At 32.1% G+C, this 21,910-nt stretch overlaps 1 protein-coding gene and 1 long non-coding RNA gene across 4 annotated transcripts in view; both read right to left on the bottom strand.

Moving 5' to 3' along the window:
* LOC126838964 (uncharacterized) overlaps positions 1–21,910 on the bottom strand; it is a 37,299-nt gene that overhangs the window by 10,309 nt on the left and 5,080 nt on the right. The window lies entirely within an intron of this gene.
* Positions 662–21,910, bottom strand: part of LOC126838961 (potassium voltage-gated channel protein Shab) — a 39,878-nt gene continuing 18,629 nt past the window's right edge. For 2 of the 3 annotated variants that reach the window (XM_050573784.1, XM_050573785.1), the window contains 7 exons: positions 17,230–18,079; positions 16,568–16,615; positions 14,862–15,043; positions 12,690–12,770; positions 7,150–7,689; positions 4,037–4,202; positions 662–2,640 (listed from right to left, as the gene is read on the bottom strand). In XM_050573784.1, coding sequence (XP_050429741.1) covers positions 2,228–2,640; positions 4,037–4,202; positions 7,150–7,689; positions 12,690–12,770; positions 14,862–15,043; positions 16,568–16,615; positions 17,230–18,079 — 2,280 coding nt within the window. In that variant the 3' untranslated portion in view covers positions 662–2,227. The remainder of the gene's footprint in view (positions 2,641–4,036; positions 4,203–7,149; positions 7,690–12,689; positions 12,771–14,861; positions 15,044–16,567; positions 16,616–17,229; positions 18,080–21,910) is intronic. The other variant, XM_050573786.1, reaches the window with a different exon arrangement.

Raw genomic sequence — 21,910 nt, 5'->3', positions numbered from 1 at the left:
GATTTAGTCTTGAACCTCAAAAGGTTAAGAGATACCGGCCATAGACATTTTATCGTCTTCCAGTGTGTCCTACGGTTAGGGTGAACCGATATTACTTACTTTGGCGTTAAATTTGTGTTTCCTGTGTCTCTGCATATATTTATAAATGATAAATCGGAAAAGAAGCTTGGCCTTCTTCTGGGATAGAATGTCAGCATATCTTCTTCGTGTCCTTTTAGTAGTCTTGACATCATTGTGTTAAAGCTTTTATTTTTCTTAACTTTTTAGTAGAGTCGTGACAGAAAAACAGCGACTACCACTCTGAAATGGATTCTGCAATAAGTCCAAAACGGCAGAAACAATTCAAAGACATAGATACATCCGAAGACTATCAAATTAATAATATTTCTTCACATTAAAACTTTAGGATATTCATGGTCTTTTTATGTTAGTTTACTTAAATGAGTACCTAATGACAAAATAAATTATAGTAAAATGTTAGTAACATTAGTAAGTATGTATTATTGTTGCTTACATTAGATAATATTTACTAGTATATACTATATTATTGGAGTGTAGGACTAAGGATAAATTAAATAAATTTGGAATAAATAAATTATCAATATGACAATGAGTTTAACTAAATGCTTAATAACATTGCTTCTTATATTGTTGCACATAATATAATAATACACGTATTTTTATAAACTTAACAAAAGATAAATCACAGGCGAATTAAAAAAATTAAATTGTAACTTTTGTTCTTGTTGAAATACAATTAACGTCTATTAGTTTATAAAATAATACAATTTGTTTCGATCGAACTAAGTATAAAAAAAATTTGTGCTCATCGCACTTAAAAGTAATTGGCTTATATTTACTATTTAAAGTATTTACTGTTAGTGATTGGTATGTTTACAAAATGTTAATGTCAATGAGTACACATCGTTTTGTTAAAAAATACTATTCATGATTAATTATGTCGACAAAATATATTAAGTTACTTCACTACAGTATTGCTTTCATCCTAAATATTAATCACACAAACTTTTATTTTTTCATTCGTACCTAGATTACATTTTTTTTACGTTAAAGTCAAAATTGAGATCGCGTTAAAAAAAAACGGATTTGCTTAGCGATAATTAATTTTTTTGTGCATAATGAGTGTAAAGTACCTACATATATTATTATGATTTATGATCTATATTAAAACTAAAATAATTATAAAAGGCTAGTGCAAAATGCATGCTTAATTTCCTGTTTGTATCAATTCATAATATCGTTTGTTTTCCAGTCTTCAATTATACAATGATAATAAACGTTAAAAAAAAATTATAGATAGATGTCACAATATACATATTTTACGAAATAAAAAATTCAAAGATATCGGTCGGTGATTTAAAAGTGAACATATTATATTTTATAACAATATTATGTATGCTAAAATATCGCATATTACATATTATAGACAGGTCGTATAATTTATACATGAATAAGTTCAGTTGGGTTGGGGTATGTATTGAGAAAATTAACATAGTGTTTAATTTATTTGTGTTTGGCGTAAAAATCGAACAACGATGACGATGGTATTAGTACATTCTAATGATTGCGACGATGATGATATTATGATACAGTTTACTGATCAGAAGCTTAAAAAAGAAGCGTTTCTTATACAAACATCTAAATTCTACGGTAAAAGATTAAACCCATCGATACTAATAATTGTTTGTTTATTTTTAAACTAATGATGATGATAAAATGAGCATTTCTCATGATTTAATAAAATACAAACGTCTCGTTTTCAAAAGAAAAACGAGAGTCGCGTCAAAAACAATGTTTTAACATAACGGTTGTTTCAATAATATTAATAATAATATGCCGTCTAAAAAGGCCCCGTGCTTTTAGCTAATAGTTTAGCTATTACGTATGAGTGGGTGCAAGACGAGCACGGTCGTTTATCGCAAGTGTTTTCTTGCAAAAACGGTTCGTCGTCTGATCCGCGTAATAAAGTTACAAATGTAATAACGCAATAACAATAAATAGTAGTAGGTAGTAATAGTGTAGTAGTAAAAGTGGCAATTATAATGATCAAATGGACATCAGCGAACTAAACGCACCGTTTCCGCATCGGGACTTATTGTCTGATGACAGACTGATTGTTATGGCAACTAAAATACAAATTTGTTAACTATTCCGTACTACAAACAGGTATGTAGAACGTGTAATTATAGACAACACGGACGGTCAGCTACGAGTAATGTTTGTTGTCATTTGCGTCGTTCATAGGGGGCGGTGGCGGGCAGATGTAAATTGCAGACTGATCCTGGAGGAGGTCCTGTAGCAGCGTTACCTCGACGCCGGTGGTTCCGGTGTTGCCGGTTCGCTGCTGTCCGGAGACTTTGCCCGGCGAACAATCGGACAGGTTGTCCGGTATCAGCTTCTCGGTTTCCGGGTCGACGTGCGTCATCCGTCGGATGCCTATTCTGTGGTTGACCGGGTTGACTTTGCCGCCGTTGGGCCCAGACGTTTGCAACGAGTCCTGTGCCTGTGGTGGTACCTGGTTTTGGTGCCGTTTCAGAATGGACTTTGACCGCTGGTGCTTTTCTGGGGAACGGTTGATCGACTCGACCGAAGCGGACGGTGTGGACTTGCCGCTCTTCCCTGTGAACATGTAACATAATTTATTTAAAAAAAAACTCTATAGGTTAATTTTGTTAGTAAGAAAAATTCTGTGTTTTTAAAATTCATTGTTAAATAATAGTCAGCCATGATTCGCAATGTCTGCAAAAGACGGAAGTTGGGCATCAGGGCATCTAATGGGGTTATGTTATTGGGCTGGGACTCCCAATCTAATGAAGCGGCACACTTGGTGGAAAATTCTTGGCTTCACTATGTACTACTGTCTACTAAACTAATAACTCGAACATTATATATTGTATTTATGAATTCTGTTAGAAAAAGAGGGAGAACTTTTAAATAGAGTAGCTCAATTTAAAAGTTTAAGTTATGTAAAATAATGAAGAAATTGAAGAAGGTTTTGTGTCAAGAATACAGTGTAGTTGGATAAAGTAGAACTAAATAACAGAATGGTTGTGACTTGTGTAATATAAATATTGTGTTATACTTAGGGTAAAATATAAGTTTTATAAACGGGTCTATAACTAAAAGTTAGGCTAACAATGATGTGTGGAAATTGAGTAAAATAGTTGGAAGGAATTCTTCCATCTTCCTTAGAAATGAGATTGTTGTTATGGATATGTGGAATGTCTAGAATAAAGCGAATTAGGAATAAGTATATTAAAGGATGTTTGGGAGCAGAAAATCCCTTCATTGTGTTTGAATAGGTAGTCTGGTAGATAAGAACCGATTGTCTATCCTTATCTCAAATTATTTCATCGTGTCCGGCTATCGGTATTTTCGCCTGTCGGACAAGGCGAACATAAATTGATAAATATGAATTGTATGAGCTACTAAATTTTGGAAATCCGAACTTAATTATTGTAAGGAGAAATTTAATATTTTTTAGAGTCATAGCAAACAAAAAAATTGATGAAAATTAAAAATTCAAACGCTAATATTTAAAAAAAATTATTGTCTAAATATTAATGGAATTAAAAACATATATTTCCATTTGAAAAACGGCGTCAATACTTATTTTACGTATAAGAAATGAAGTAGAAAATGAGTCTTACAAAAGATGGATCACCCTGTGGATAGTGTACATTCATTATCCTCAATAATCGTACAGCTATAAGAATTAAATGAATTTTTTTACATGTATACCAACAGATTTGTGCTTTTTAAGTGATAGTTCCGAAAAGTTTATTTTAAATGCAGAAACTTTGAATTATATTATGCATTTTTTTACTAAGATCTTAATTTTTAACCAAAACAATAATAATTGTTTCGCAATCTAAATCAATTAATAATATTTACAAACAACTATAATTAGTTCTCTAATGAGAGCGGATTTCGGCTAACTATATAATATTAAAATTAAAATCATCATTTTAACCTTATCTAACGGTTTTATGACAGTAATTTCCCAAATATTTACCTGATTTATTAGATATTAAGGGCAAATTGAACAAATGCTGATTGATTATTCTCGTGGCGGTGGTTAGCGATTTAGACGATAACCCAAACGAAGGTCGCCGTTTCTTCACGCCGTCCAAACTCTCCTGAGATGAACGACTAAACAGATGATCGCTCACGTTTGATTGCTAAAACATCACAAAGTTTGATTTTCAAAAAGGTTAATTTATAATCTGACGAAACAAATATATAAGTACATAAATTGATGATTTAAAGCATAAATCAATAACTATGTGATTTAATATGATTTGTTTTAAATGTAAAGTACAGTCGCGACATGACAGTGAAACAGTCTCTAAAGATGGACCTTGCAATGGGCTCGAAACATCAGCCAGAAGTCATCAAATGAATAGTTTACTCCAAGAAAGTATTAACACATTCAGGAAATATTGTTTTATTATATATGATCTTATTGTATACTGAAATAACTACAATAAGGAGGTAAGCACAATTGCAGCAAACGCATTATAAAATAGATAGCCAGATGAAAAAGAATATTTGGAATTTAAGGTACGGACAACATGTTAGATTTTTAGACTTTACTTACAAATTAATTCTAAACCCCAAATAGTAGTATCAATATAGTATAATATATGAATTATAAATTTTTAACATGTATTTTTTTTTGTTATGCATTTATAGCAGTGCAAAATTCTGTAACTTTTATAAATATATTTATCTCTTCTTATACATACACTATATAATATAATATTCTGTATAAAGCCTTTTACGTCTGTGATATTACTGCACATTAAAAAACGTTTCTATTGAAAGAAGGGAAAATCAGATTTAACTATAGAAACTGGGCGTCTTCTCTCGGAAAAATATACTGCAGTATCTTTTATGTGACTGAGCGCATTAACCGAACAAATCCGAATTGATTTTCTCAAAATCCAAAAAATCTTAATTGAAAATATGTATTCAATTTAATTATCATACGAAAATTGAACGAATAATAAAAAAAATAGCATTTGAATACATTTTAAAAGTTTTTTTTTATCGATAATATCTAAATAGAAAAAAGGTTAAGCCTCAGTTTTAATATCAAGTAGTATTATTGCAAAATTCAACAAACGAACCAGTAATTTGTAATAAATGTCAATAACCAAATTATTGAAATGTATGTGTTACAATGTTATATTAATATTATGTTTCCTGAGAGAGTGTCAATTTTTAATATATGCTGTATATTCTAATAACTTTTGACTAAAGTAAGATTTTAAAAATATATATATATATTATTATAAATAAATAATTGATTCAGTTACAATAAGCTCTGCTATTTTAAGGTTAAAAGTCGTCATTATAATTAGTAATTATGTAAGGAGAGTGGAAACTCTATGTTATATCTAAACAACATAATTGCAGTTACATACATGCATTTTTAGTTTGAAGTCTCGTACCTAATGTCCTAATAGAAAATATAACGTGCAAGAGAAGAATTTTATTAAGAACTCAAATGGTTTTTGTACACAATAGAAGTACAATTGTAAGTATAAAAAGATAACACAAAAAGGAAAAATTCTTCTGTAAAATCGACGACCATAATAATGTTTTATAATATTCAAACAAATTTTGCGTTTGTCCTTCAATTGAGGTCAGTAAAATGTTGTAACCACACCCGACATCGAAAAACGTATAACCGCCTATTAGAAATAGTCCAATCGCATAAAAAAAAATAATCTATCGATTGGCGATTTCATCCATAAGCCACATAAGCCATAATGATACGTAAATGTTATTCAACATTTTGTGCGGCCATTTTCAATAATTAAATTATATTATTAAACAAATTATAAAAGTCGTCTGTATATTATATTTCTACAAAAATAAAATACTCGTAGCCTGTCGGTTAATTATTGTATTTTCACATGACAAAAGTAATTCTTATACTGCAAATATCCGCCAGGCTGGAAAAATAAACACTCGTGGATGAGTGTTTGATTTCTAAAAGTTCTCGGTACTTGACGGGCTTCATTTCGATGAAAAGATCAATTTATTCTCGGTGAAAGCACTAAAACGTCATTGCGAAAAAGCTCAAAGCATCAAAAGTCAATTGCCTAGAATTCAATAAAAAGTTCTTGAGTCTGTCAGCTTAGATGGCTCATATAATGTTCTTATAAAACATTTTAAAATACACAATAAACAGAAAAGCTGTTAAAAAAACGAAGAAATTATACCTGCATCTAAACTCGATTTATTTAATTTCGTAACAGAATATTCTAACTATTTTATAGTATAATACAATAATTAGAGATAAACTAAAAACCGGTTTCCTGAAGTATCCGAACTATCGGATTTAGTTAGTTCCAATGTTTCTTCCAACCCAGGTTAATTATAATATTAACTGTTCCAAACCTTTTATGAAATTAGGTTTATATCGTATATTTAAAACAATTATCGTATTATTCAACTGGATTAATAAAATGTTTTAATACAAAAACCGGTAATCCAGATAAGATTACAGCCAAGTCTGGAGTCTCTTTAACTCTATACATGGAGAATTAAAAATCTGTTCAGGTTCCTTGAAAATAATTAAAAATAAATAAGATTTCTCGTCAACCAGTCTTCCACGATCTGTACAGTCTACAGATAACTGGGCTATAATATTTTGAAATACTATTTTTGTAATGTTATTTTTTTTTAAATGATATAATATTATTTGGGTTTTCAAAAAAATGTGCTATACAATTTCGAACAAAACTTGTTAATGATGCGCACGTATAAAATGCTTCACATGTAACGTTAAAACACGTTCTTTGTTTTTAATTAAAAATGTATGTGCATGAAGTTTGGTCCAAAGTTCAAACAGGATAATGAAAGCATAGGTATTTAAAATTTTGTTATTCTGTTGATAAACGATTAAAAATAATTTTCCAAAGTCCTAAAAGGAACAGGAGTTTAGTTTTTTAGCAGTATAAAAAAATAAAATTGACGCAAGACTATTTAATAGTGTTAAGGTAACTTCGGCTTAAACTTAAATCTTCTATCGAGGAAATCTTTAATCAAATATATTTTGTTGGGTTCCTTTTCGGGAGGGGAACATAAATGGCAGTTCAATTGAATGACACTTACTTGTGAGAATCTGGTTTTCCTCTGTTTGGCAGATTCATTGAGACTGCCTCGGCTGCCAGACGCCGCACGGCCACCACTGAACTCCTTGGATTCTTCCATCGGTGAAGTGCCCAAACTCCGTGGGGTGCCACTCCCTTTGTCGCTGGTTGTTTCCAGAGGGTTTACGTACAGGTTTGAATTGTCGATATTTGCTCCCTGGTTACCGACCGACTGACAATGTTGAAGTGGCGGATGCTGCTGCTTTTGCTGTTGATGTTGCTGCTGCTGCTGTTGTTGAGTTTGTTGCGATCCGATTTGGTGTTCGAATACAGTATCGTGCAGGTCGTCAGTAGTCAAGTCGCCTTGAGAATGAAATGGTTGTGATTTGCAACTAATGTATGTGTCCGAGCTGTCCACGCTGCCCACCTCGTTGCGGGGCAATCGCAACACTGGCGACTCGCCATCCGGCTTAAGTGTTCGCATCTCCACGTTCAATGGTGTTTTAGCGTCTGATGTTGGATACGGAGTTGAGTGTTCCGCGTCCAAGTACTCTTTGACTTCCTGTATCACAAGACGGCATCAATTTATCAGTTTCATTGTAAAGTAAATTCTAACATAATAATGTGTTGCTAATGACAAATAAATGATTTGCCATATAGATAAAACGAGGTACACTTGTTTAAAGAACGTTACTTCATGTATACATGTTAGTGTTTATTTTAGTGTGTTTACGTTTCAAATGATGATGTTTTCTTGTCTTTGTTATTGTCCTATTGAAAATGTATAATGATTTATCATTAAACAGTACAACCTTTATGAATTGATAACAGGATCAAGTAAAATTAACACGAACATAAAGCAATATCGGAAACTTCACACTACGGAGCATAGCATATTTGTTATTGTATCTTGTGGATGATTGATGCTCTAGATGCTCACAGCCTCTAAACATATAATTTTTACCAAACTCTACTCATAAACTAAAATTATAAAATTACACAAAAGCTATATTTAATTTCTTGATTTTTATTTAAAAAGTCACTTTGTGGTCTTCAAAAAAATACATATATATTAAATTATTATGATTTTATTAAAGCTGTAAAATTTAAAACTAAAAACAAGTAAAAGTTAAGTGAAATGTGTAAATGGGTGCTTAGGTATTACGTATCTGTCATCATTCTTTCTCTTAAACACACTACTTGTACTAGATCAAATTTTAAAAGATAAACCGTACTATTGTTTGAAGTGGTAGCGACTAATAATACATTTGAGAGGGCTACTTATAGGTGCATGAAAGTTTAATGAATATCACTGTCGTTCCTACATTTACCGATTGACGTATCATAAATGCACGTTAACTGTTGTCACTCAACACGATAAGTGCACTATCAGTATATTGTGATAAAATTAATGGCATTGTCAAAAGTCTGTAATGGAAAGATTTTGACAGTAGTAATAGCATTAGCTCTAAACGCTCTTATAATCCATTGCTTTTATAATATTATAACAAAGACAAATGTCTGTGATACAAAAAATAACGTTCTTTGCAGGACAAGCTCTGATTTCCGGTTAAAATAATGGAAAACTCTGTTTGTTTCATGTATTAATATTCTAACTCTAAAAAATGCATTATGCATAAATATAAATTGTCAACAAAATTCGGCATACTAATTACAATGCGTAAAACCCTTGCAAATTAATACCGTAAAAAATAATCTATAACATACATTTTGAGTGCTTTACATCAAGCTAAACCTAATACTACGTGGGAAAAAATGACACTTTTATTTCTTGTTTTCTATTTTGACTATACTTGTATGACTAAAAAAAATGGATTGAAAGAAAATTGAAGAAGTTAAAATTATAATGTGTTCAATGATTTGCGCTAATAGCAGGAATAATGAGAGAGGAGAATAGATTGTGGGTGTTTGGAAATATTAGGTAGGGGGAAAATAAAAAGTACCACTAAATAAGTATCGATGGATTAATAATTAAACTACACTGAAGAAGGAGTAGATTATAAATAGATTTTAAAAATGAAGATTAGTAGCCTACACAATTTATACGGGATATAAGACAGAGAATAAGACTAGAGTAGTTAGGTATCTATTTTGCTTATAAAATCAATCATAATATGCCAATAATAAAATAAAACATATTCTGATTAGTTAAAACTAATTATGTAAGTAATACTAAAAATTTGTGGGATGTATTAAATTAGGTTATGTAAATTCGTTCAAATATAACGTGTAAATCATGCTTCTAATTTAAAAATACATTTTCCTAACCTTACGTGTCTGATACATAATATAAAAATAACTGGACGAACTTAATTGAGTTAAAGATGAACTCACAGTTTGATTTATTCGGGTAATCTAGTAACTCTAAGCCATTGTCGTTAACATGGCGCCTTTGTACTTTTAAAATTGAAAGTTCTACCGAATGACGCCGTAACCAACACTAAGCCCGAAAAACATTATATATCCAAAATTACATACATAAATACATTCGCTTAAAAGTTTCACAATCCGGTGATTAATAACGGAGCTAAATAATACTAAATACAGATTTTATCGATTAGTCCTTTCCATTTATAAAAAACATAATACTCACTAGCTAATTTAAAATTGAAATAAAATAATCTTAATAATGATCAAATCAAATAAAAGCTTCATATTAGGTAGGTGTGTTTTTATAAGGTAGGTAGGTCTTCTTATTCTTCTTCCGGCTTCTTCTACTTTCAAAGGTTTTCGCTGCATATCAGTAAATCTTTTCACTTCTCTCAATATTGTACTATATCCCTCTAATTCTGTACCCATAGATCCCCAGATCCTTTCCTACGACGTCTCTCCGCTTCTTTTGAGTGCAATCCCGTGGTATTTTCTTTTCCAATTTCCAGTCATAATCATAAATACTATTATTGCGACACCCTTGCTTTGCCGTATTCATGTCCCAGTCATTATGCTCTGTTTTTTGTTTACAAAATTATTGACTGCTACTCTCATTTCTCCTTGTAATTTTCTGTTGGACTTTTTATGTGACTCGTACGTTCTATTATCAAATACCGAAACACATATCTTTCTTCATATTTTTCCAACCATCTTTTCTATTGTAATTTTGTGGGCATTTTTAAATTTCTGTTGTTTCTTTAAACAATCTATTTTGGAATTAAGCTTCTTTGTTTAGTTTTTTTACTTTGTCGAACTGAATGTTATGTCCGCTGTTTTTTGCATGTTCGGCTACTACAGATTTGTCTATTCTTTTTGTAGTCAACATCCCTTTCGTGTTCTTTTATTCGGGTCTCTAACGCTCTTCCAGTTTGTTCAATGTATGACTAGCCACATGGGCATGGTATTTCATATAAACCTGGTGTTTTCTTTTCTGGTATTTTATCTTTCAAGATTTGGAATAATGATTCAATAATTATAATTGGTTTAAATACCATTTTTATTTTAAATTTGTTTGTTATTCTAAAGATTCGATCTGTGACCTCTTGTATGTACGACAATAATATTATTCCTTTCTTGCCATCTTCATTTTCTACATTGATTTTCTGATAAATTGGGGTTTTCCGCTTTCCTTAATGCTTTGTTGATGTTTGCTAGTGTATGCCGTAAGTATATTTTTTCTTCCTATGTGTTGGCTGTCGGCTATTCTTACAGCTCTCGTGGTCATTGTGTGTAGTAGACCCATTTTTTGTGTAGGGCAATGGTGTGAGCATACGTTATTACCTGTCGGTGTGGGAACTTTCCGTCTAGATTTGTTTAGGCTAGTACATTTAAGTGGATCATATTGCTCGATCTCCATTGTAAATTAAATATTTTTATTATGAATACTATTTAAATTTTAAAATTATTTTTTTCCATGTATACATATCAGTATAGTCAGGACAGCGGAAGAGTAACTATCGCTCCGAAGATAGACTCTGCAATAAGTCCGAAACGTCAACATAATACTGAAGCCATGGTTAGGTTAGATTCAAAAAGTATTAGACAGTAATAAATTTAGAGCACATTACAATTTTTTTCTAATTAGAATTATTAATATGAATTATGGATATTAGTAAATTTCTTCTAGATTTTCTATTGATAATTTTTGTAAAATCATGGAATATCATGGAAATAATAATGGGTCCAATTAAGCTATTGCATACTGGTTAATTTTAATATATTGAAGTTGTAATACTGTTTGCAATCAATTCAGCTGTATCGTTAAAATCAAAATTATTTTTTCCAGTTCATTAAAAGCAAGATATTATAAGTAAAAAATAGTGTTTTTTACTATTGCTATTATTGAAAAAACAACTACCGTTGTTGTTATAGAAATTCCAGTTTAGGTTAAAAAGATAAGGTTATTGCGATTCGCAAATGACAGGTTTATTAAATAAAGTCTAATGTAAGTTTCATTCTTCAGTATTAGTATTGGTACCATGACGGTGAAATATAAAAGTTTCATCGTTTACACCGACGTTAGCTGTTGGGAAATTTAGTAAACCGAAATTTTACAACCAAACGGTTCATCAGAACATTGACAACGTCCATTATAAAGTATTTTCAACGATTAAAAAAAAAAATCATTATATTAACGCGTTTACAAAAGCACTAATTTTTTTCAAATGTTTGTATATTAACTAATACTAAAATGGTAATAAAACGTAGTTAAAATCATTCAAAGCATTGTGTTTTTATAGCGTGAGTGTGTATAGTTAAAATGCAATAAAAAAAATACATCAACCCTTTTGAAATAGAAAAAAATCAATAAAAGGGGAACAAAGCAAACGTATACGTATACCTAGTAGGAGTATATTTTGTTGTTACTATAATTTACTGTAGTACTAATATTCTATCTTCTAAACTGGCACCTGTGCGGTAGGTTTACTATTGTACTTTGGAAATAATAATACCCATATGAATACGTTATGTTAAGTAATTGGAAATTACTCGGTGCAATGATAATTTATCGACGGTATAATATATAATAAAGGGTCTATTGTACATTAGGTATAGGTACTTGATATAGGCTGTTGTATTTTTATTTTATATGTCAAATATTATAAACTTCATAAATCTTATCTAAACCTTAGACAATATATTCCAGGGGCAGCTCCAGGGGGGCTAGGAGCCGCGGCCCTCCAGGCCCGTGTTTCAAAAATGTGTATATTATTATACATGCACTGTGATGAAGATATGTTTTCAACCATTAGAACATTAATACAAGTATTAGCAACTCTACCGGTAAGCGTAGCCTCTGCTGAAAGGAGTTTCTCTATACTTAAGAGTGTTAAGACCTGGCTTCGTTCAAGGATAACTGAAGATAGACTAACAGCATTATATCTTATTAATGCGTATAATACAGTGGATGTTTTAGATCAAATAGATCATATTATTGATATTTTTGGTGAAACTAAAAATAGACGGCTTGAATTTGTGTTGTAAAAATTGTTGTTTTTTTTTGTTATAAAGTTTTCTGGAAATTATGACTTAGCCCCCCCCCCAACCAAGTCTCTGGAGCCGCCCTTGATATATTCTATCAATTATAACTGTCGTTATGAATTTTTGTACCTTGTGTTTACAAGAGCAACATGCAAACTCATTGAAATTTTCGTCTAATTTGACGTTTTTACAATTCACGACCACTTTGGCCTAAAAGAAAAAACATAACACTAGCATTCATAAATGAAAAATTATCAAACACAATATAAAACAAATTTCAAAGTTAATATAATATAATACAATTTGGTCATTATATGTTTCAATAAAATAAAATTATGTTATAACTTATATATATTTAACACTTATTATATAGAACTAAAGAAATGTCTTTTGAAATTTGATGATGAAGTGTATGAGGTTGTTAAGTTCAAGTACTTAGGATCGGTAGTACAAACAAATTGTGAATGGATCAAGTGGAGGGGAGCATAATGTGTTTTGTGTGACACGAGGATGCCTATAAAATTGAAAGGTAAATTTTATAGGACGGTAATGAGGCCAGGAATGTTATATGGGTCGGGATGTTGGGCAGTAGACAAAAAAACTGAACAGAGAATGAGTGTAGCAGAGATGAGAATGCTAAGATGGATGAGTGGAGTGACAAGGGAGGATAGATTAAGAAATGCATCAATTGTGGGCAAAATGAGAGATAATAGGTTAAGAAGGCTATGAAGAGAGTGAATGTTGTTTTAATGATGAATGTAGAGGGAAAGAGAGGATGAGGAAGACCGAAGAAAAGATGGATATACGCAATATGAGATAGCTGGGGTGATTGAACGAGATGTAGAAGATCGAGTTGAATGAAGGTGTAGGACTAGGGTGGCCGATCCCATGTAGTTGGGAGTGTAATGCGAAGATAAAGAAGACTTAATTCACACAGCTTTAAAATATTGATTGTTGTCTAAAGTTGAAAGTTGTTACACTTCGATTTAACACATTAAGTTTATGAGACGAAATTATTTCGCTTTACTAAATCATAACAACTTACTTCAGTTCTAAAATTTGAATCCCTTAAAATGTTTCAGACGCAATGGAAAATTATTAAGATTGTATTTATACTTCGTTTGGAGAACAAAACAATTTTTTTTTTAAACTTTGTACTAATGGTACAAAATAGGTAAAGTTTTGTAACCCATTTTTAAAAACCGGTGGTGACTTTTTTTAAAATTTGTTTAACTAAATTGTATATTAATCCCCGATTTATACATTAACGTTTTTGTCTCAAGTGTCATATGACTAGCGATGAGCTAGCGACTACCCTCTTGGTGTAAAAAAATTATTTTATTAACACTGAAATTCGATCTGAGGGTCAACCATTTACATGTTCATAAAAAAAAAGCCAAAACTAAGCCAAATAAGCTGTGCAAAAGTCAGTTTGGAGTACGCGCTTTTTATACAAACATTTTAACTAGTTGAATTTTATTTAGAATTTTAGATATTTGTTTAATGGGTATAGAATTTAGATGATTACATGCATTATTTAAACAAAGCGGATTAAACAAATGATCAAGTCTTGTGAACGTAAAAAAAATAATAATTAAATTGCCGTTAGCCGTAATCTTAAAAAGTATATATTTTTTTAATTTTGTTAATGTGCGATCATTCTATTTTTTTTTAATAAACACATTTTGAAATCGATTCGTCATGAATTTAGTGTTAATTAGTAATAGTCACTTTATTATCAAGAGCCTCCTGAGTATTGATGAGTGTAGTTCTTGCTTATCATAACAACCATTTAAGTGGAAAACAGAATACACTGCAGAATAAAATAAACGGATACAATATGTTTTAGCACCTCTTTAAAGCCTGGTACATATCAAAATAAAAATCAGTTGTAACACAGCAATTTGCAATACGTCCCCCTAACTATCCGTTTGATGTGCATTAAATGTATTGCGATGAATTAGTATGGACTAGGCACTTGTGCGGTACCAATGCAATTTTAATATGAAAAATATTAATTCACACGATTAATGGAGATACCTTTTGGAAACGCGGCACTAATGACACTCAAGCGCATTTGAGAGTCAAGTGACACTGTATATTATATAACATGGCGGTGTACTTTCTAAAAGCCCTAAAGTTTACAAATGTGTTTTATTATTATTATAATCGTTTTTTTCCCTCGATGTTGACACTTAATACAACGGCTTCTGGCGACGCGTACTCCGGCCTTGGCTGGCGGCAGGGTGTGGTGACAAGTGGAGCGAGCAAAAAGCAAAGAAAATCACACCGAGTACTCACGGCGCTCTCAAAAGGTTTCCCAAAAGAGTTGGCGTTCTGCTCCGGGTTGTCGATGTCCAACAACGTTTGCTTCTCTTCCTCCATCTTAGTCGAAGCCCCTGCCTTGGCTGGTGGCGCCGGATTTAAAGGCACAGTCTCACTACCACTGCTCGTTTCTTCATAACGCGAATAATTGCTTCCCACTATACGTAGATATGGTCAAACACAAAAATGAACATAATAAAAACGATTCAAAATAAAAATTATGTATAAAAAAAATATAACATAAGTCATATTATCATCTGTAGAGTATATTCTTTAGTATGTTCCAGAGTGACCTTTTATAACTTTACAAACTTTCCAATATCCATGTGAAACTTCACGTCAATATAATAAAATAATATAACATAATAAATGTCATTAATAAGAAAATTCCGTTCTTGAAAAATTAAACAAATATGCTGTTTCAATACAATTGTAAATTATTACAAGTATTTTGGTCGAAGTTAACTCAGCAACTATCATTTTGGAACATACTGTATAGAATCCACAAAAGTCACGAGACGGCCAAATATAATAGTAAAGACTTATGAAGAAAAACGTATGTGCTAAACAGTGTATAGTGATGTAGATAATGAGCGATCGTTAATAGAGACATACAAACAGCTACTTAACTTACCTTAATGATAAATAAAAAAGTAGGAATTAATCATTTTCCCTGGATATTTTAGTTTATCATTATAATTTGTATTATTTCTATTTAATACATTAGAACGTATTACCTTTAAACTGTATTTTTTTTTAATATTCATTATATGAGAAAGTTGAAAATATTTCCTTATAAAATGGACTTAGCACTAAAAAAACAAAAAGGTTTATTTTTGTTTATGTATAAATTTAAAAATAACTGTACAGTAAATATATTTTTAGAAAAATATGAAAGAATAATTAAAAAAAATATCTTGTAGTAATAATCGCCTTCTTGAAAGGATAATTTGAAAATTAGTGAGAATCGTACATCATCATTTCGGCAAAAATGACTATTGTAAAATTAACTGAGCGAAAAACTGTTTTATTTGCCTTTTTGGTTTTTATCGAGGTATACAGAAAAATAAGCAAGTTGCAAGTGACTTAATCAGAGACCTATACAATTGTTATAATGTCGTTAAATAAAAATTTTAATTTTTGTGTTAATTTTTTTTTAAAAGTCAAAGATAATTTAACTTTATTAAACATACAATTTTTGAATCGTAACTAACGATAAAAAAACACTTGTCTTCTTATTTAACCCCGGTATTATATTTAGGCCAACTCTGAATGTTACTGTAAATTTATTTTTCAGTTTTTGTTATATTTTTGTTTCCCTTGTAAATAAGTTGTGAGTTAAACGTAAAATATCCTTAAAAGTTTGTAAACCGTATAACCGCATTGATAATTGACATGTAAATACTTGCATTGAGGCTATCAATAATACATTGCGTTTGAACCGAAACAATACCACGTAATCGTTTAAACTTCCACGGGTCTCGCTCGTATTCCCTCTGGGTACGCAGCGGGTACGTACTATGAATTTAACGATCCGTTTTAAAAATATTATATTTTGACATTTAAGTAAACGGTTTATTTAAATTTACGATTCTTTTCGGGAACCCCTACCGGCCGCCGCCTCGTCATACTTATTGTTAGTTTTATTTAAGATGGTAAGAAACCTATGAGCTTAGACTTACCGTGAGATCGCAGTGAATTTTGCTTAGACAGCTTTGGTAAGTCGCTTTCTGAAAATGCATTTAAGTTTAACAACAAATCATAATTCAAATTATTTATTTATTTACATATTTTATAAATAATACGAGTACGTTATTGTTTATTGTCACCGACAAAATATTATATACCACAATATAATGTTACTGATTAGCGATGGTAACTTATAATGTTGTATACATCAATAATAATAACTGATAGGATTTGGATCGTGAACATGGATAATAGAGACAGACGACGCGAGGAAAAAAATTCTCGTTCACCGTGTGGGAATACCGTACAATTGATTACCCTTTGTTACCGATTTTAATCACTAATTTATTAAGTAAATATGGAGTTCGGATGTGGCCAATAGTGAAACGCAATTCCAAAAATACTTTTCTTTAAAATATTCATAAAAACACCCTATATATCATTTTACTCCATTATAAATTATTTCAGCAAGGTTCAGATTTCAGTCTCTGATTAACGGTAACATTGCAATAAGCTTGTTAGGCGTTCCACGCTAGAGAACCAAACCCATAGTGTATGAATAGTTTTACACACGAGGAATATGAGTTGGAAAGACCGGATAAAATAAAAATCAGGCGAGGAAACGTGAGCAGAGCACGGGAGTCAGGACACTTACCGGTGTCGACGATTACGTCGATCAGGTCCATGCTCTTGGCGAACGCGTCCCTCAAGTTGACGTGATGGAAAGACACGATGCTTCCCTCGCGTTTGGCCCGTTCCAACGCTTCCCGTCGCTTGAGCGCTTTCTCGCGTCGCATTTGGTTTTTATAGAACTCGGCAAAATTGTTGACGATAATCGGAATGGGTAGCGCAATGACTAATACGCCACAAATGCAACAGACGCCGCCGATCACTTTACCAAGGGCCGTGGTCGGGTAAATGTCGCCGTAGCCGACGGTGGTCATGGTGATGCCGGCCCACCAGAACGTGTCGGGTATGGAGACGAACTTGGTGCCTACCTCCTCTTTTTCGGCGAAATAAGCCAGGCTGGAGAATATCAGCACACCCATGGCCAGGAACAGCATCAGCAGCCCGAGCTCCTTGTAAGAGTTGCGCAAAGTGAACCCGAGACTCTGCAAGCCGGTCGAATGTCGAGCAAGTTTAAGTATACGCAATATGCGCATTATTCTGAATATCTGTATGACGCGGCGCACGTCATCGAACTGATGCGAGTCCGTCTTGTTCGTCTCAGGTGACAGTAAAAGTGATACGTAGTACGGCAATATAGCCAGCAGGTCGATCACGTTCAGGCCACCCTTGAAGAATTTCCACTTGTTGGGTGACGCACTGAACCGGAGAAGATATTCCAACGTGAACCACGTGATGCACACCATCTCCACATCAGCGAACGCCGGGTTGTCCTGAGGTAAATTGTCTTTGTTTTTCACCTGCAGTGCTGGCATAGTGTTGAGCGTCAACGCAACCGTGGACACTATGATGAACAGTATCGATATAACGGCTATCACCTGGTCAACAATAATAGTCCCAATTCCGGTCAGACACAAAGTTATGCCCTTTAGACTATAAGCTGGCATTTTCGCACACAAACACACGCAAACGAAAAATTCTCAACGTGCACAGCATTCGTGCCAGTCGACTAAAAGTAATGTATGTTTTGTTCGCGTTAGTTTTGAACTTATCAAGAGAAACGTGTTTGCGCGTATATGGACGTCACTAACATTAAAGATAATGCCGATTCAAAGTAAAATATTGAAGAATATAAGATTAGATCTGGCAGGATGATTGAATTACGTCATTTTGACTAGGGTTGCGATTCGATCATATAAATTTGTCAGTAAACATAGAACTCGTTTTCCATAATTTTTCAAACCATTTATTTATGAAAGAATTTAAATCTACACATTTTTAAATCGTATTGAATCGATATAGATGTGACGCAGTATCTATACGTTTTTATTTAATTGATAACAAATATAAAAGTTCGTTAAAAGTGTTTCATTTTTCGTAAGCTATAGATTTATATACAAAGCGATTGAGAAGTCTATAAACTAATTTGTATGGAATAATTGTGATTAACAAAAATCACATGATGGTATATTTTTAGCATCACGTTAAAACTAAAATAGCATAAACCTAACATCACTCTTTCTTATTAAAACAGTTCTTGTTTTCCCCCGTTTTTTATTTTACGAAACTATATTTAATCTCCCGTTAGTTAAACTTAGTGAAATACATTCCTAAGAATTTACAAATTATTTTAGTTTTTATTTTATCGAAATCGGTTTAGTAGTTTAAACGAAAAATGGGAACCTGGCTGTTCCGCAGCCGGGTGAAAAATTGGAATTAAAAACTTAATTTTTGTATTCGACAATTGTCGTCAAATAAATTTATTGGTTGAAGCTTTTGTGGAATAATATTTTATTTTGAGATTTGTTTGTTACTCTGATTGCAGATTCTTCAGTGGTATCGCGGCCACAGAAATACTGGGACATACTAATTTGCGGACTGTGAACTGTAAACGTGAACTTTGTATCCTGCAATGAGTCCGTAAGGTCAGAAAAAACTTTTACATACATTTTCTGAATAAGTTCAAAATAATGTAATTCACCAATAGAAATTCGTTTTCGCGTTTATTTAATATTATACAATATTAAATATTATGTATAGGTTAGTTTGTGTAAATTTATATTTAACGATTAACATTGAGAACTGTTTTAACTATAAAAAGAACAACAATTATCTTGGTTCTCTGCGCAAGAACGGCTTTAAAATGAATAAATATTTTTCACAAGGTTCCCGATTTTTTTAGATAAATTCATATAATTAATATTAAAATCCGTGCAAGTGCGCTTAGTAAATCTTATTTTGTATAACCAAGCGAATTCAGTGAACAAAACAGTTGAGCATAACACGCTGCTACAGTAACTGTATTTTTTAAGATACCTAGTACAGGTTGTAGGTCTTGTCGAGTCCAACATAAAACGGCGTTTGATATTTTTTTAAACCATCAAATGTTCTACACCTAATATCAGTATTCCCAAGACTGATGGTTTTTAACAATACATTGAAAATTTGAGGGTGCGAATAATTTTCAAACGCGGTTTTATGTTAGACTTTACAAGACCTACAATTTGCACTATATCACTTGCAAAATGTATTCAATTTTTTTTTTTTTGTAGCACCATGTTATCTATAATAATAACACGCAATTACTATTTTGCTGTTGAAACATTCCGAACGTGATAAAAAAGTAGCATCGCTTTTACGATATAGAACTGTATGGTCGGTGTTAAATGCGTAGTTTAGGATATCCTTAAAGTCGTTTGGTACCGGCGGATTTTTAATGTGTTGTCGTTAAATACGTTTATAGCACACATACACACATGTGTATTATGTGTATTGTGTATGTCGTATAAGGTCTGGATAATTGTATGGTTAAGTAAATTAGTTTTATTCTATTTATTGTAATAAAAATGGTTTTAAAATTATAATTTGGCAGATTAACTTTTTAAATCAGTAAAAACTTTATTCTAAATATTTAATTTACTTAAAACCGTTGATCAATCAAAAACTAAGTTCAAATGTTAACTGTTCATGGAATAAAAACACAAAAGGATGTAAAAGTATGGTGTAGTGTAATACTCTTTTTATTTTCGTTTAACTATGCCGAAATAAACATATATAGAAAAAAACATGGTTAGGTAGGCGCATAATCGATGAGTACACTTAATTTCCAGATTGCCGACGAGTACTTTTCAGTAAACCATTATAGGCCTTAATATTTATTGATTAACGTATGTATACATTTTAATAGTCGAGCTAGCCAATTTCAAAACTTGTTATTTTAATAAAAATTCTTCTTATGAAATGCTTACTAAAAATAATAATCTGTTTAAAATAAAACAAACTATCCACAAATGCATCTGTTTAACTAGGCAGTAACCATTATTTAAAAACAGATTATTCAAGTTTCAATGCGGAACTAGTTTTGCAGTGATGAGTTAAAAAACGGAGGAAAAAAATTGTGTCTATTTTGTGTGTTTAAAATTTGAAATCGTTCATCAAATATACTTTAAAACAGAATTAGTTGAAAAGTTCAGCCTTGAATATTTTAATATTACAGAATATATTTTAAATGATTCCAAATTTGTTAATGATGTATAATTTAAGGTAGCGCTATCGATACACTTCCGAAAATCGAGAAAATCTTATGGTGTTTATCCAATGTACGATCTACTATTATTATGAATAATTAGGTTTAAAGTGAAATGATGATTAGACATAAGTTTATACTTCACAGTTTCTTCGGGGTACCGTTTCAAAATGTTTATCCTAATCCGAAACAATTACGTGTACAATTTTAGAAGTATTCACTGTGATAGGATAGAGGGAGAATAGAGTAGATATCTATGGGGATTTTCTACCGCGTTCGATTGGTCGTGGCGCCGCGCCGTTACGGTTAACTTTAAATGATTACGTGGCGCGCGAACGGTTTGTTTGAAATTAAATTATGACACGCGGGCAAATAGCAAGTTCGCTGAATGATTATTTTGAAAAACTTTTTTAACAACTAAAGTTTTTGTACGAGTATGTATATAGCCTGAAAGCCGCAAAGGACTGTGGTTATTTTATAAAAAATATTACCGCAGCAATTAGCGTCGAGGATCTCAACAATAATTTAATTAGAAAACGTCATACAGTGGTTGTAGGTTTTAGGCGTTGAAACTACTACAACTCTATATTTGATTTGGCGATGTAAAACTAAAATAAGGACCCAGTCTTCCCTGTAGAAGTAAAATAATTCAGCGACGCACGCAATGAATAAAATAATTTACTGGCACAACTGGTGGATAGTAAAACTATAAATTATCGTTATGTATTGTATTTTGATTATAAGGAAAATAAAATCCAAAGCGAAATCCACATAATATATCAAAGCGGCCGCCGTCAGCCAAACATAACAAACAACAATCAAAACTTCAGTCGCATTAATAACGGCAACAAACCGGTCGAATTTGAAATCCGGGTCCATTCGGGACGTCCGAGACAGGTCCCGGGGCCGGAAAGTCGATCGCTTTGGTTGGACGGCTATCCCGGCGCCAACACGAACCCCGGATGTCCCAAAGGACGCCAAGATTCATCTACTTATACAACAAGGTAGGAGCAAACCAAAATGTAAAAAAAAAAGTTGGGATTCCAATCCAAGGTAAAAAAATCGGCGTCTCCTGTTGACTTCCGCGACGAACGAGTCCATTGCGAACAAACACATTCCACGCGGTACTTGGTAATTAATTTTTTACATTTTGCCGAGTTCTATATATGTTTTTTTTTGTTAT

The sequence above is a fragment of the Adelges cooleyi genome, unplaced genomic scaffold (assembly GCF_023614345.1).
Source record: "Adelges cooleyi isolate 19-005CV unplaced genomic scaffold, UGA_ACOO_1.1 ACOO_flye_CR_arks_rails_tigmint_CR_PRNA_30, whole genome shotgun sequence".
NCBI classification, from domain to species: domain Eukaryota; kingdom Metazoa; phylum Arthropoda; class Insecta; order Hemiptera; family Adelgidae; genus Adelges; species Adelges cooleyi.
This window is presented reverse-complemented; position numbering and strand designations above follow the sequence as displayed.